General features: G+C 32.8%; 2 protein-coding genes across 3 annotated transcripts; one reads left to right on the forward strand and one right to left on the reverse strand.

Moving 5' to 3' along the window:
* Positions 1-166: 166 nt before the first annotated feature.
* On the reverse strand, positions 167-6695 carry LOC113510205 (josephin-2). Its single transcript, XM_026893655.3, has 4 exons — positions 6396-6695; positions 6070-6242; positions 5535-5715; positions 167-1541 (listed from the first exon to the last, which is right to left on the reverse strand). The coding sequence occupies exons 1-4, from the start codon at positions 6474-6476 to the stop codon at positions 1245-1247; spliced, it is 732 nt and encodes a 243-aa protein (XP_026749456.1). The 5' UTR covers positions 6477-6695; the 3' UTR covers positions 167-1244.
* Positions 6696-6857: 162 nt separating this feature from the next.
* On the forward strand, positions 6858-15541 carry LOC113514632 (fidgetin-like protein 1). Of its 2 annotated transcripts, none has more exons than XM_052903058.1 (10): positions 6858-7068; positions 7286-7441; positions 8338-8850; positions 9955-10067; positions 11118-11273; positions 11856-11989; positions 12842-12956; positions 13637-13749; positions 14488-14679; positions 15401-15541. In XM_052903058.1, the coding sequence occupies exons 1-10, from the start codon at positions 6959-6961 to the stop codon at positions 15518-15520; spliced, it is 1722 nt and encodes a 573-aa protein (XP_052759018.1). In that variant the 5' UTR covers positions 6858-6958; the 3' UTR covers positions 15521-15541. The 2 variants fall into 2 exon arrangements, with proteins under 2 accessions (XP_052759018.1, XP_052759020.1); XM_052903060.1 differs by lacking the exon at positions 6858-7068 and adding an exon at positions 7091-7159.
* The last annotated feature ends 685 nt before the right edge of the window (positions 15542-16226 follow it).

Genomic DNA, 16226 nt, shown 5'->3' on the forward strand with positions numbered 1-16226 from the left:
CACACTGACTTCAGGGCCGTTTTAACCTAGGGGAGAAAGTGTCTGTGGTAAATCGTACCTTAATGGTTGAAAATTGTAAACACATTAGACAGATCTCCGACCACTCAGCAAACCCAATTAATAAAACTTTGTAAAAACATTTTGTAGTTGTAAAAAAAAACAATAGTCCTTTATCACACTTTGTATTTTTTGAAAAAATAGTTTGTATTTACAGTAATACAGATAAAACAATAGAGTATCATTCGAAAAAGTCAAATGATATATAAATTATGATGGCAATCATCATCACAATGTTTTATCCGCGGAATGATAATATTGTGATGGCTAAAATCTTAACAATATTTTATAAGAAAAAAAAAAAAAACAGTATATCGTAGTAAACATCTAAAAGTATTGTGCTTTAATAAAACAACATAACAAGTTACCGTTACTATATGTGCTCCACAGTTTATGCTAAATGGTATGGTAGGGACTTATTAACTTGAACTGTTTGGTTTAACATTTGGCATTATGCAGATTTATAGTGTAAAATACTTTGTATACAGTGAGAAGTTAAAACTTTAAACGACCTTCTAGATAATAGGTACTACTGTCACAGTTTTACATAAGGAAGATATTATAATACTTTGGTGATGCAAGTAGATGTTTAATCTCGAGAATAATCATTATTTTATATATAACCTGTAATGTAACTATGTATTGGGAACATCAACAATACCATATTATCTACACTATTATGTAAATGCATTAATTGTAATTGTAATGTTAGCTCAATATAATTTATTACATTATGAAATTTCATTGGCGTTTAAAGTAGTAACAAGTAAGGACATTCACAGATTATGCAGATCATCTTCTAGAACATTCGAATGCAAATATTTTCTAAACATAATAACAATAGGCCGTAAAACTTATCATAAATCTTAACAAAAAATATTAAAACACGTTAAATAATCAACAACATTTAAATAATTTAATTAAAAAAAATAGTGTAAAAGAAAATAGTGCTGTACTGAAAACATATCATTATCTACAAAAGTTGTTAAGTACTTACACAGAAGCGCAATTATTGCGGCTCATTCTGTTTGTCTTAGCGAGAAGACCAATACAAAAAATTGGGAGTTTATAAAAACACTTCCACCACACGACACACATACAATGAATGATTACTGTGAACACATTGAAATTGCTATGCGGTCACAAACAGCCTGAAAAGTTTCAAGTATGTATAAAAATCACACTTTTTACAAATTGTTTTCTCTTGAGACTATACAGTTTCGGACTTCAGTCAATTTGAGGCACTCTGCATCTCTATTCCGGTAGTCATATGCCGATAAGGAGGATAAGCTGTCCACAGGACTGTCACAGTGATTCAATTGCAGTTGATCCATACATGAGTTTTGTGTATGCTGGATATTGTTCTGCAGTGCATACTGATGCATCCATAGCTGTTTCTCCTCCACTTCCTTGCTCACCACAATAAAAAGTTCTTTCTCTTTACTGTCTAATTGTTCTTTCAAGTATGCTATTAAATCACTGCTCTGAAAAGGATAAGAAAAAATAATGAGTGTTTATACTACAAATACTGTTTATTCTGGTAACATTTTTATTATTAATATATTTTATTAAATATTGGTCAGAGAGCAAAGATAACAAAACACATAAAATATTTCTACTTTGACTATAGCTTTAAGTAAACTAACAATAATTAAAAAAAGCTTAAACACCATCATATTTAAGATTATAATTAGCAATAAAATGCCAAAAAAAAATTTTTTTTGAAACATGACATAAAACCAAAAAATCTTCAATATCTTTCAAAATTCAGATTTCATTAAATAAATATTTCTCATCACACATTTTAATATGTTGTATCATAAATAGGTTAACTTTTGAGTATGGTGTAATGTACAAAATTTACTTATCTGTTTTTATGTCAAATATAAAAATAGCAAACAAACATAAAACACTAGAGCTCCTGGAACACTAGGGCTTTCATGTGTGCTTTGCCGATCCTGAAGAAACCTTAATACAACCTTTTTGAAGAGCCCTGTACTTTAATCTCTGAGGAAAATCCAGGCAGTAATATCATTTCATAGCCTAAATGAACACAGGAGGAAACTGCTCTGCAATTGTAATTTATGTGACCATTATAAATGAAATTGCAAGAATAGAATAGAATAGAATAGAATAGAAATCATTTATTCAAATAAACTTACATTGAAGCACTTTTGAAAAGTCATTAAATTTTTTTTTAATTTACCGCTCGTTCGGAAAGCTGTCTCATCACAAGAAGAACGAGCAAGAAACTTGCGTGATGCTCTTTTAAATAATTTTATTATTATTTTACATTTTTAAGTTTAATTGTGTGAATACAAACCACCAATTAGCACTAATTCAATTAAATACTCAAAAAAAAAAAAAAAAATTGAATACATAACCAACTGGTTAAACAATTAATAAGAGGAAATCAGTCATAGTGATTAGAGCAGACCAGTCCCTACAAGCAGCACCCGTTCACGAGTATGACGGATGAGCCAGCCATCACTGCGCTCGACCATATTTTAGGGAGCCCAATGACCCGGCCCACCACGCCGCCACAAGTCTGGACATTTTAGTGAGCATGACTACTCAAAACACTAGACCACGTCAAAGCTACTCACAATTGCCATCTGATAGTTATAGTATTCACATTTTACATAAGAATGCATGCGGCAATTAATACAAAAAACCGCTACGCTTTCATATTTCTAAAATTAATCAATTAAATCAAGAAAGCAATGAGAAAATAAAATTATAACGTTGTATGCTAATAAACTAATTATTTACTTGATATGTTGTCATCTATGAATTCGTCTATCCTGTAATAGGCTTTCTTACATAAAAATTGTTTAATATAAGATTTGAATTGCCTCTCTGTCAGATTTAATGCAGATTCCGGCAGTTTATTATAAAATCTTATGCAATTACCATAGAATGAATTACTGATTTTGTGCAGACGGCATTTAGGTAAAATAAGCTTATTTATATTGCGTAAGTTTCTACTTGTACAGTCTTTGAGTTTTTTAAAACTCGCTAAGTTCTTCCGTGTATACATAATATTTTCATAAATGTATTGTGAAGTAACTGTGAGGATATTTGAGTCTTTAAAGCACTGACGTAATGACTCTCTTGAACCCATACCATAAATAGAACGTATGGTTCTCTTTTGTAAAACAAATATAGTATTTATATCGGCTGCTTTACCCCACAGCAGTATGCCATAAGACATTATGCTATGGAAATAACTAAAATATACAAGTTTAGCCGTCGCCACGTCTGTTAATTGCCTAATTCTTCTAATTGCATATGCAGCAGAACTGAGTCTACTGGCCAATTTTGAAATATGGGGCCCCCATTGTAATTTCGAGTCCACTGTTATACCTAAAAAAACTGTATCATTAACAAAATTTACTATTTCGTCATTAAGCAATAACTGTGTATTTATTAGTCTTACATTAGGAAGTGTAAATTTTATACACTTTGTTTTGCTGGAATTTAATAATAGGTTATTACATGTAAACCAATTTAATATTGCAGACATAGCACAATTTACATCGTCTAATTGATTACTTTGACGTCCAATTTTAAACACTAACGAAGTATCATCCGCAAACAGCACTATATCTGCAATTTTCTCTACCATAAAGGGAAGGTCATTTATGTAGATTAAAAAGAGAAAGGGGCCTAAGATTGACCCTTGTGGAACGCCCATCTTAATATTAGCTCCCTTAGATTTTACACCGTCAATATCTACAGTTTGAACCCTATCCTCTAAATAAGTTCTCATTAATTTTAGATCATTATCTCTTATACCATAATGTTCGAGCTTGTACAAAAGCGTTTTATGATCCACACAATCAAATGCCTTTGATAGGTCACAAAAAACTCCGAGTGCATCCTGTGACCTCTCCCAAGATTCGAAAATATGTGTCATTAGCGCAACACCTGCGTCAGTGGTAGACTTGCCGGCGGTGAAACCATATTGCTGACTGTGAAGCAGTCCGTTAACCCTGAAGTGATGTAACATTTGATTTAACATTATCTTTTCAAACACCTTACTTAGAACTGGCAAAATAGATATAGGTCTATAGTTCCCTGGCTCAAATTTATCTCCTGATTTAAATAGTGGGATTAATTTGCTAAATTTCATTAAATGTGGAAAAACGCCATTATCAATACATTTATTAAAAATAGTGGCTAGATATGGAGCAACAATATCTATGAAAGAACTAACTACTTTTACAGACATGCCCCAAAGGTCTTCCGTATTTTTTAAATTTAGCTGTTTGAATATTTTTATGATATGAAAGGGGCTAACATGTGAAAATTTAAATCTTAAAGAACAACAACCGATATTAGTCTCTAGTAATTTTTTTGCTCGAGATTGAGATGAGTCCAGAGAAGATGTAATATCAATCGGAATATTAGCAAAAAAATCTTCAAAAATATTAACTACATCTTTTGTTGTTGTTATTAATTTATTATCATAATTTAATGTAAATTGATTACAGGCTAATTTAGATCTTCCAGTTTCTTTATTTATAATGCTCCAGATGGTTTTAATTTTGTCAGAAGACTGCTTAATTTGTTTATTAAAATAATTAGACTTAGCCATAATACAAACTTTTTTAAAAATTTTAGAATAATTTTTTACATAAGTGGTGAATTTGTCATCAAATCGATTTTTTTTTGATCGTATAAATCAAACAAAATATTTCTACTTTTAAGTATTCCTACTGTTGCCCATTCCGTGAATTTAGATTTAACATGAACTTCTTTTTTCTTGAAAAATTGTTCATATTCTCCGGATAAAATAATTAATTAGCTTGGTGTAAAGATAATCAGGATTATTACTAGATTGTAACAGCAAATCCAATTTATTTTTAATCGCGCTTTTGTATTTATTAATATTGTAAACGTTTATTTGTCTTTTTGATTTTTTATTATTGTTGACTTTATTGATTTGACTGCTAAACTTAACAACTTGACCACAGTGATCTGAAGGAAGTTTATTTATTATGAATTTTTCTGTATACTCGCAGTTACAAAAAACATTGTCAAGACAAGTAGCAGACGTGGCAGTTACACGAGTGGGTTCATGAAAGACATGACATAAATCAAATGACTGAAATAAACTAATAATTTTTGTACATGTGGGTGTGTTACAAAGAATATCAACGTTAAAATCTCCACATACAATAATTTTTTTAATACTATTAAATACTTTTTTTAAAATATCCTCCATCACCCCTTCAAAAACATTGTAATCACTATTAGGAGGCCTGTACACACATATAAGGATATAATTTTCTAGTTCTATACAAGATAATTCTATACAACACTCAATAGAAAGTCTAACAATGTCAGCACGTTCCTTTACTTTAATATTATTTCTTGCAATTATCATAGACCCGCCTCTGTTAACTGACTTTCTATTGAAGCAGCTGACAAGCAATTGCAGAATCCGTCAATAGTAAAAAAAAAAATATTACCCTTCCTATTAACTGTGGGGCATCCAATTTTGAATCAAGGTTGTAGAAATTGCCTTGTATCTGGCGAATGGTGATCCAGTGTCTGCGACGCAGTGGCAGCATCACAAATCCCAACTTGTAGTCCGATGGCACATTCAGGATAAAACCACAGATGTTTGATAGATCCAAGCAACCTGGGTCTCTACACAAAAAAAAATTAATTAAAAATAAAAAAAATAATACAAACCAATCATGAAAATCACTTCAATATGGAATTGTATTGTGTATTAAAGTAATAATTTATAATAAATAATTTGTAATAAATAATTTATAATAATATTTGTATATCTAATAAGGGCAAAAGTAGTCTACATAAAATACATTATCATACAAATTTATCAGTTTATGTAAATACATTATAAACTGAGCATACAATAAACTACTTATTGTTACCTACAAATTCGAATCTATTCATAAATAGTACAGATAGTTAATTAATATAATGTATCAAAAAAGTATAGAATTTCATTATTTTACATAATTATCATTAACTCACTTCCTCTTATCAAACCACACAGCTTCACAGCCTTTCTTCTGTAATGCAGCCATGATAACATTGATGTCATAGTTGCCCAATCCTAACATGGATCTGTGTGGGTTAAACCATACATTTGGTGATAACCGACTACATATTGTATCCAGCTCCGATTTTGAGAATGTTCCACGTGTCTGCAATATAAATTTCAGAAAATTATTAAAATGCTTGTAATACAAAGTTTTGGTCAGAATAACCTTTTTCCATTACAAGCATATGTATTTTCCAAATGTTGTTCACAGCCATAATTGACAATACAGCGCACGATAATGACACCATGAACTCACCTGGAATAAATTGTTAAGCGCATGCAAAGCGCATAGTTCTTTAACTTGTTTTTCATGGTAAATTGTTGGTTTGGAATTCATCTCGTTTATATCATAATCATCATTTTGCCTTACAACAAAAAGGATGTTTTCTTGCTACCCCTTAATACTAGAATTTTATTATTTCTTACAAAACTTTAAATTGAATATGTATTTTGAATAAAAACAATTTCTATTTTAATTTAATTTGTCGCCTCTTCGAATACACTTGACAAATTTTGACATGACAAAACAAAACTGATTATTATTTTTCTCGTTGATCCTAACTAAGCTGATACCTCGTTTACACTACATTGAGTAAAATAATTTCAGGCAGTATGCTTCTTGTGCTGTATATACATATAGAAAAAAAGAGATATCCTGTAAGTATCCGAAATATGATACTCTGTGGTAGGACCAAATTCCAATAAATTACTCTGTGATTGTAGTTTCTCTAATCTGTGTGATACTTGTTGTTTTGTTTGCGCGCGAATAGAAAAGGAGAAGAAATGAAAATATACATAAATATCTAAAAATCACAAGAAATGTTCGAATCAAATGAATTAAGTGGCTTGATACCTGAAAATGAGGATGTTGACCATTTATCAGTTTTAAATAAATCTTCATTGCAACAATATCAACTTTCTCTGCAAAGGTTTGTTACTAATTTCCTATACATCAATTTTGATATACTTCATTCCATACTAAATGTTATTATTCTAAATTCTAAAACTACCCAAGACAAGGTACCTAATTATTTTTATTGTTGTATTATAATTTATATTGTATTGTTCAAATTACTTTTTTTTCTGATATTACTGATTTTAGTGAATAATTGTATACAGATAATCTACATTTTTTTTTATTTACAGTGAGTTTAAGCTGTCATCCAAAATTCTTGATGATGTTTGGAAAGCCAATGAGGAATTATTAAATGGAGAAGCCATGGATATAATAACAAACACAGTTCATGGGCTTCTTCAAAATGCAAATATGAACAAGATGAGTACATGGAAAAGTTCATTAAAGTATGTACTGCATTCACTACCTGTATAGTGAATGCTCTATATAAGCAAACTCTATAAACAACATTCTTTATATTTTATTTATTTTACTCAGCTTAGAAAAAGAAATAAAAAAAAAAAATTCCAAATAATAAGTATTTTTATATTCCTTTTTTCTCTATAAGCAACTTTTCCCAATAAGAAACTTTTTTATTGAAATTGGTTCAAATGAGTTGCTTATATAGAGCATTCGCTGTATTTGAATATCCTCTGTCCACCTTGTAAGGGAATTAATATAAAGACATAACTAAAATAAACACTTTAATAATGGTGACTTCTTCCAATACTCTTGATATGTGTACACCTCATATGATTTGCATCGCCTACCTTGTTTATAAAGAGGTGCATGCATTTTTGTCATGTATGTTAATATTGTAAATATTTACTTTTATAGTTGTTTATGTGTAAGTAAGTTAAATATTTTTTTGTTGTGTAAATTATATTGTATTTATATACTTGTTTAGCGTTTTTATGTTTTTTTTTTTTTATACAACTTTGAATGGCAAAAAAGCTGATGGCTAACCTGATGGAAAGTGGTAACCTTCGCCTAAAGACATGAGCAGTACCATGGACATAACATGTTTTGATTATGCTGTGTACACATATTTTTGGAGGGTTACTTGAACGAAAATATTATTGTACTGTATAAATTAATGTAATATTGTTAATTCTCTGTAATGTGTAACTATTGAAATAAAAATATACTCAAGGGCTGCTGGCAGTTGGTTCTTCAGTTCATTATGTGATGAATTCAATTAAATGTACATATAAGTAAATACCTAATATTTTATATTACAAACATTGTGGATTTACTTTGATTTGAGATTGAAAGACTAAATATTATTTTGTACTTTTTACAGTGACCTCCCAGACCCTTTATTTCTATTTGAGAAACACTTGCCACCTTGTACTCACTGCAGCCAAGATTCAAAAACTACAAGCTTGGAACAGTTTAACAATAGAGTGTGCACATGTAATTTAGGAGTAAAGGAGCCACTGAATAAAACTCATAATGCAATAATTGAGAACAAAGATTTTATGAAAACTGTAGATTCTAACACTGAAAGTCAAAATATGTTGACTGAGGTTTGTGATGGGGATAGACAGAAACAGGGTTTTAAACCAAAATTCGGCAGAGTTAGGCCTGTAGTTAAAAGTATGCTGCAGCCTCCAGTTCCCAAATGTCCTGTAATAGAGGACATTGCTCTTGATAAGGAAGAAGATGAAGACAAAGTTCATAAGAGTAATATAGCAAAAATTACATTCAAAACAGCTAAGGAACAACTGTTGGCGTCTAATCCAGCTGCTAAGAGGACTCTGGGAGCATCAAGGAAGGCTCAAGCTAAATTTGTCTCACCAATGATTGGAGTACAGTAAGTACCAGTTTTACTCTGGTATATCTGGAACAATAATATCTCTGGAGACTTCACACAACGCCATCTAGACTTGTAGTATAATATCCCTCATAATTTTTTATACACTCATTTATGCTATTTTTTTATTATTATTATTTTATTATTACTATAGTGGAATCAGGCCTTTTTAGCCATAATCAGATCTGTTGTATTACAAATGGTAAGCATTAGGAAATGCATATTCAGAGAGATGTCATCTCAAACATTTGTTAGCAAATTTTAGCTAATAGAAAATAATTTATATCCATTTATATGAAAAATTATTGATAGATAAAAATTTTATTTCATTAGCTAGATAAATTTAGAGTGTCTAGTTGAATGTGTAAATATATTATAAACTTCGTTTGCTCTAAAGCCTCTCTCTATCTCTATTTCTCAACCCTCTTTAATAACAAACACGACTCTTGGGGGGGGGGGGGGGGGTGCAGTCTGTTGAAATATAATAAGACCTCGAATAACTTGTATAACATAGTGATGCGCAACTTTACTAATCTGACTACAAATTACTCAACTAAGCAATTCATTAGTGGTGTGGTAGTAAGGGATAACAGGGAAAGGACTAAATATTAAATTAAATATTATTATAATTTTACAGTTATGGGGGTCACAAGACTACTTTTTGGCTTTTTCTTGGATCGCAATATAAAAATGGTTAAGAAACAGTACTCTCTTTAGAGTACTGAGGGCCTACAATGAAATATTTTCCGAAATTTCGGGCACGAACGAAACAGAAATTTGATGTTAAAATTATATAATACATGCCGTTTAAAATTATTATAAATGTTAAAATATGGTTCCTCTGGACTATTAGGATAGGATTTATGATTAACGAAATGTTAAGCTCCATTTACTGGGTCGATTTTGGTACGAACAAAAACACGAAATTGAGCCCGTAAATTCGGATTTTCGTTTCATGGACGAGACCACCTGTTTCTCAACCATTTTTATTATTAATTTGAGTGGTGTAATCCTAAATCAAGATTGATAGCTAAAAAATATTGTCAACTCTCAAGATAAACCAAAACAATGCTACATTATTTATAGAACTTTTTTTTTTCAAAGGGATAAACAAGGAACACAAGAGCCAGAAGTAACAGATGAAAGACTCAAGCACATAGACCCCAAAATGATAGAGTTGATTGAGAGTGAGATTATTGACAAAGGGACACCTATAGGTCAGTAGTAATGTAACTAACTCCTACATTTTCAATCGTCACAAATTATTTATATTGGATGGATAAGATTGGAATAGCAATTATATTAATTATATTAGAAAGGATTGTTAGTAACGCGGACTATCAGTTACATTGCTAGCAATATACCCTGTCAGGTTCCTCCACATGGCCAAAACGAAACCATTGTGCTGAATTACGTATTCATCACGATAGGGTAACCTTTTTTTTTTAACGTCTGGAAAATGCTTTATGTAGACCCATACAACTTGTGGGGGGTGAATGGGCACTGCGGGAATCCCCCCGTAAGGTGGGAGTGTACCCACCAAAAACCAGACGATATACCCTCGAGGTGCCATATGTCGGAGACATGGGTTCGCTTTCGCACTCACCACATCTCCGACGGCAGCGACCCGCTTCCTGATGGTAAGAGCAGGTCTCCTCTCTCAAGATAGGGTGGCTGGCGTGCTCACCCTACCACTCGGGGGGTCAAAAAGTCATTAGCCAGTCGGAATTCGATTGTGGAACTTGCAACTTTACTAAAGACATCTCATACAGTCATTACCACTATGCCAATGGCACTGTACGATAGGCTAACCTACATCTCATCTTACCTATCATCATTCACTGGTGCCCCGCAGCGTATACCGTTAGCACATACGAAATCACCACATCATTATCATCTTTTAAAAAAAAGCTCATCTAACTTTTATTTCGTGGGGGGAAAGGGATTGTTAGTAATGGAAACTAAAAATTCCATTGCTAGCAATATACCCAACTAGGTCGACCACCTCGCGGTGCTCCCTGGAAACTATCATGGTTAATTCCTGATGAATTAATCATGATGGACTAACTGGCCTGTTTTCATTCTCATCTATCACCCTTCACTGGTACTCCGCCAGCGTATCCCGTTAGCGCAGGCGGGGTTACCATACCATTTTCACCCATCAAAAAAAAAAAACTTATTCTGTCTTTCTCTACCTTTACATCCATCTACTTTTTTAAAATACGGCTGATAAAAATAATAATGTATATATAATAATAACTTTTCAGGCTGGGATGATATAGCTGGTCTCCAAATGGCTAAATCTGTAATCCAAGAAGCGGTGGTGTGGCCGCTGTTACGCCCGGATATATTCACTGGATTGAGGCGACCGCCTAAGGGAATACTGCTGTTTGGACCACCTGGCACCGGGAAAACGTTAATTGGTAACTAATAGTAAAATACAGTTTTTTTTTATACAACTTAGAATGGCAAACAAGCTGACGGTCCACCTGATGAAAAGTGGTAACCGTCGCCTATAAAGATGAGCAGTACCATGGACATAACAGAGTATACTGTTTCGCCCATGATACACCCCATGCGTTGCCATTCCTGAGGACTCAGGTGTTATTCCTCTGTACCCAGTAATTTCACGCCATATCCCACCCTTCAAACCGAAACACAGCTATGCAAACACAACTGCTTCACGGTTGAAACACGAATGGGACAAAGGTACCCAAACAATCGACTTTTGTACAAAGTCTCCCTCTGGTAAATAGTAAGTAATACAGTGTAAAGTCTTCATACAGTGGTTAGAAATCCAACTAAATTTGGTCAGTTCTTTCAAGTTTGACTAAGTTTAGCACAATTTACTAAAATTTTTCAGTCAAGGGTTTTTAATTGATGAAAATGGAATGGTAACCCCTCCTACGCTATCGGTATATACTGGCAGGGCAGCAGTGAGAAATGATAGGTACATCTAATAGAATTTTACTCTATATAAACCTGTTCCTGTAACCTGTTTATAGGTAAATGTGTAGCGGCGCAATGCAATGCAACCTTCTTCAGCATTTCGGCGTCATCGCTCACCTCCAAGTGGATAGGAGACGGTGAGAAGATGGTACGCGCCCTCTTCGCTGTTGCTCGATGTCACCAACCCGCGGTCAGTTCACTTCTATATCCCTCTTATTAATACATGTAGTGTTTTGCTAAAGAAACACCGTAATATAGTGATACAATTCCAGAAAGGAGTCTCTTTTAAATGGATTGTAATGATTTTTTTATACAACTTAGAATGGCAAACAAGCTGACAGCCCAGCTGATGGAAAGTGGTAGCCGTCGCCTATAGACATGAGCAGTACCATGGACCTAACAGAGTATTACCAGAGTAGTACCCATTCCTGAAGATTCAGGTATTATTCCTCCATACCCAGTAAATTTACGCCATATCCCACCCTTCAAACCGCACAGCCATGCAAACACAACTGCTTCGCGGTAGAAACACGAATGGGACAGAGGTACCCAAGCAATCGACTTTTGTACAAAGTCTCCCTCTGGTGATTATTAAATGGTATATTGAATGGTGACCCCATCTACGGCATCGGTATTTGCTAGCGGGGCGCAAATATAAATGAAGGATTACAGATTATTTCCAGGAACATTTCATAGGGCGGTTTATTAACAATCCCTTCTCTTCGACGGAGAATAGTCGACAATCGAGTATGTATCCTGAGATCACTGGTGTCCAGAAAACGTGGCAATTGTTTTTTTCTTATAATACTTAGTAGAACAGCTTAGAATGATAAACAATCTAAGTTGCATTCCGGTACAGTCTAGCAAGGATGGACTAACGCATAACAGCCCATTTACGAAAATATTTATGGAAATTTTCGAATAAACTAATTCATAAATCTGAAGTAGTCAAACTGTGTTGTGTGAAGTAGTCAAAAAAAGTTCTGTGACACGTGTGTTTTGAAAAATACTTAAAAGAGTTAATTTAAAATTCATATTGCAGGTCATATTTATAGATGAAATAGACTCGCTACTCACACAGCGCAGTGATTCAGAACACGAGGCAACTAGAAGGATCAAAACAGAATTTCTGGTGCAATTTGATGGTGCAGCCACTGGTAAGGGATACGTTATCAGAGAGATAAACTATAAAATTGGTTGAAATATTGTTGAGAACCCATTTGTTCATGGCATGGCAAAATTACATTATATCAACAGTGTAGTGTCTTATTGGTAATTGAGGCCATATTTTGGTCAAATATTTACATTTAATCTTTAATTTGTATTTTACTTGTCATTATTATTTTTTCTTTTTGTTTTTATTCCTCTTGTTTGTTCACTTTTTTTTTTTTGTTAACTCCTATTTTCGTTGCTTTGTGTACAGCGCCTTGTATCTATATTGTTGCTACTTGTGAAAACCTATTAGTGACTTATTTTGTTATCCTAAAACTGTATCTATTTGCTGTAGTGTAGCCCTGGTTTTCCTATGAATAAATAAATAAATTATAGATAAATTGAACAGTGGATTATTCTCGGCATTTCATACTTCATAATGGAACATTTAATTGCTTATTAAAACACATGTTCAAACATATTTGAAAGGTTAATAAATATTTGCTATATGTTTTGTTGTTAGGAAAGAAACAACATTTGAAATTTACACTGTTATTTTTAATATTTACGCTAGATACAGAGAGAATCGAGTCCTAATGATCTTAGGAACATAGAGAATATTTTCGCAAACATGTATTTTAAGACTTCAACGTACAAATTTAAAATGTCTTTTGATTCTTTGTAGGAGACGAAGATCGTCTGCTAATAGTGGGCGCCACAAACAGACCACAAGAGCTAGATGAAGCGGCACGCCGACGCCTCGTCAAGCGACTTTACATACCTTTGCCTGATGTAGATGTAAGTTGTAGATATTTAAAGTTAGCTTTCAAATAGTTACATGTATTTGCCATTATTGGCTAACAAGGCGTAAGAAAAGAAACTCAATTTCAGATATATAAAATGAAATATCTAAGTTTAAGTAAATATCTGTATTATAGTGTATTCACGATGCAATTTACAAATAACATCATTGATTGTATTAGTATTTATATCTTATTAGAAGAATTTATATACCAAGGAATTTATAATAAAATTATTTTAATTGGTATTTTATTAAAGTTTGTATAATGCAATGTGTAAATCGTAATTAAATAAAATTAAATTATTATAGCAATAAATGTAAACTATGAGTATATACCTGAAATTATATATATATATCTTGTCCAAAGACAAAGGCCTCCTCCAGAGTCTTCCATTCTATTCTGTCTTTGGCTATCCTTGTCCAAAGTGCACCTGCTACTGCTTTTATATCTGTATATCTGTAACCCATCGTGTCAATGGTCTTCCCTGTTTTCTTTGGCCTATTCTAAAGTACCAGTCTGTTACAGTTGTTGTCCATTTTTGTGTTTTTTCTCGCATAATATGTCCTGCCCATCTCTATTTTAATTTTTTATTGTATAGATAACATTTTTGAATTTTGTTTTCTCCTTAATGTCTATTAATTTAACCCTATCCTTTATTTTTATGCCCAATACACTTCTTTCTATGCTGTTTTGACATATATATAATTATTATTATTATATATTATGATGGCAGGCTCGTGAACAAATTATAAAGAACCTACTTAAAAATGAAAACAACGATTTGACGCCTCAACACGTATCCGAGATAGCTCGCCTGACGGACGGCTATTCGGGCGCCGACATGAAGTCCTTGTGTTCCGAGGCGGCGATGGGACCTATAAGATCGGTGCCGCTGTCACAGATCATCAGCATTGATAGAGAAAAAGTAAGTATTCACGAGTCTTGGATATAAACCTTTTCATTACCTGATTGAAAAAAGAGGTGGTCTTAATTTGCTGGACTTTTTTTGTAAAGTGGTTACTTTAATAACGCAACACAGTGTCAATCTGATACTGCTCGTAATTTTATCACTTAATTAAAGTCACTTTAAACCTAAAATTTTACTTTATATTAGCTGCATACAGACTTCACAGAACTTATCCTTTACAATGTAAAAAAAATAACTCAAAAATACAAAAGTCTTGTTGTGCTTTTTTTTTTGATAGGTGCAAATGGTATGGTAACTCCGCCTGCGCTAACGGGATACGCTGGTGGAGCAGCACCAGTGAAGGGTGATAGATGAGAATGAAAACAGGCCAGTTAGCCCATCATGATGAATTCATCAGGAATTAACCATGATAATTTCTAGGGAGAACCGCAAGGAGGTCAACCTGGTTGGGTATATTGCTAGCAATGGGATTCTCAGTCTCCATTACTAACAATCCCTTTTCCCCCGCGCAGACGGGGTTACGATTACATTAACATCCATTAAAAAAAACTGTAACTATTGGAAGATGAGGCAATGTGTTAAACCTATACATCACCAAAGCCAATATAACATTTGGGTCAGGGGGAAAAAATACAATAAGAAGCTGTATTTATACCCAAATTGTAATAAAAGAGTGCATTGTAAAATGTACAGAATTCATTATTAATTTTTATTTCAGGTTCGGCCAGTAAATGTTAAAGACTTCATAAACGCTCTTCAAAGAGTGAGACCAAGCGTGTCGCAAGATGACTTGGGGCAATATGTGAAGTGGAACAACACATACGGCCAAGGGGTCTAATAAATTATATACCTAATATAATATATTTTATTATTTTATCTGCCTTGATACCGCAAAAATAATAGTACACAATGATTATATAATTTGTCGTTAATAAATAATTGACATATGAAACATATTTTATGCACTATCTTGCTATGAATTGACAAAAGTAGCAACTGATCTTGTATCTTTCGTCCTCTTTTTACTAATTATATTTGCATAAGAAGAAAGGAGTAAATCATATAATTTACGGTTTATCATCCCTTCTTTGTAATTCCTTATTCTTAGGTAGGTAGGTACGCAATCTATAATATTTATTTATACTTTTGCATAAATTAATATGCATCAAACAAGAACAATTTTTAAATAAAATAATTATTTTGGTAGATTAATCCATTTTAACATATATATATGTAAAAATTATACATACAATATATGTATTTTTTTTTAATGGATGATAATGGAATAGTAACCCCACCCGCGCTATCGGTATACACCGGCGGGCACCAGTGAAAGATGATAAGTGAGAATGAAATAGGTCAGTTAGCCCATCATGACGAATTCAACAAGAATTGTTCACGATGGTTTCCAAGGGGAACCACGTGGAGGTCGACCTAATAAGACATATTACTAGCAATGGGGCTGTCAAACTCCATTGCTAACAATCCCTTCCCCCCCCCCCCCCCCAATATATGTATTGTATGTATAATATTTGTAAGTATAT

This window comes from Galleria mellonella, unplaced genomic scaffold, assembly GCF_026898425.1.
Source record: "Galleria mellonella isolate WM207_F2 unplaced genomic scaffold, CSIRO_AGI_GalMel_v1 utg103, whole genome shotgun sequence".
Taxonomy (NCBI): Eukaryota; Metazoa; Arthropoda; class Insecta; order Lepidoptera; family Pyralidae; genus Galleria; species Galleria mellonella.

Excerpts from the sequence above, each read along its gene's own strand:
- LOC113514632 (XM_052903058.1), top strand. The coding sequence starts at position 6,959 with ATGTTCGAATCAAATGAATTAAGTGGCTTGATACCTGAAAATGAGGAT. Across the intron at positions 8,851-9,954 it reads TCACCAATGATTGGAGTACA|GGATAAACAAGGAACACAAG; the intron begins GTAAGTACCAGT and ends TTTTTTTCAAAG. Across the intron at positions 14,680-15,400 it reads TCAGCATTGATAGAGAAAAA|GTTCGGCCAGTAAATGTTAA; the intron begins GTAAGTATTCAC and ends TTTTTATTTCAG.
- LOC113510205 (XM_026893655.3), bottom strand. The coding sequence starts at position 6,476 with ATGAATTCCAAACCAACAATTTACCATGAAAAACAAGTTAAAGAACTA. Across the intron at positions 5,716-6,069 it reads GTGTGGTTTGATAAGAGGAA|AGACCCAGGTTGCTTGGATC; the intron begins GTGAGTTAATGA and ends TTTTTTGTGTAG. Across the intron at positions 1,542-5,534 it reads CCCCACAGTTAATAGGAAGG|AGCAGTGATTTAATAGCATA; the intron begins GTAATATTTTTT and ends TATCCTTTTCAG.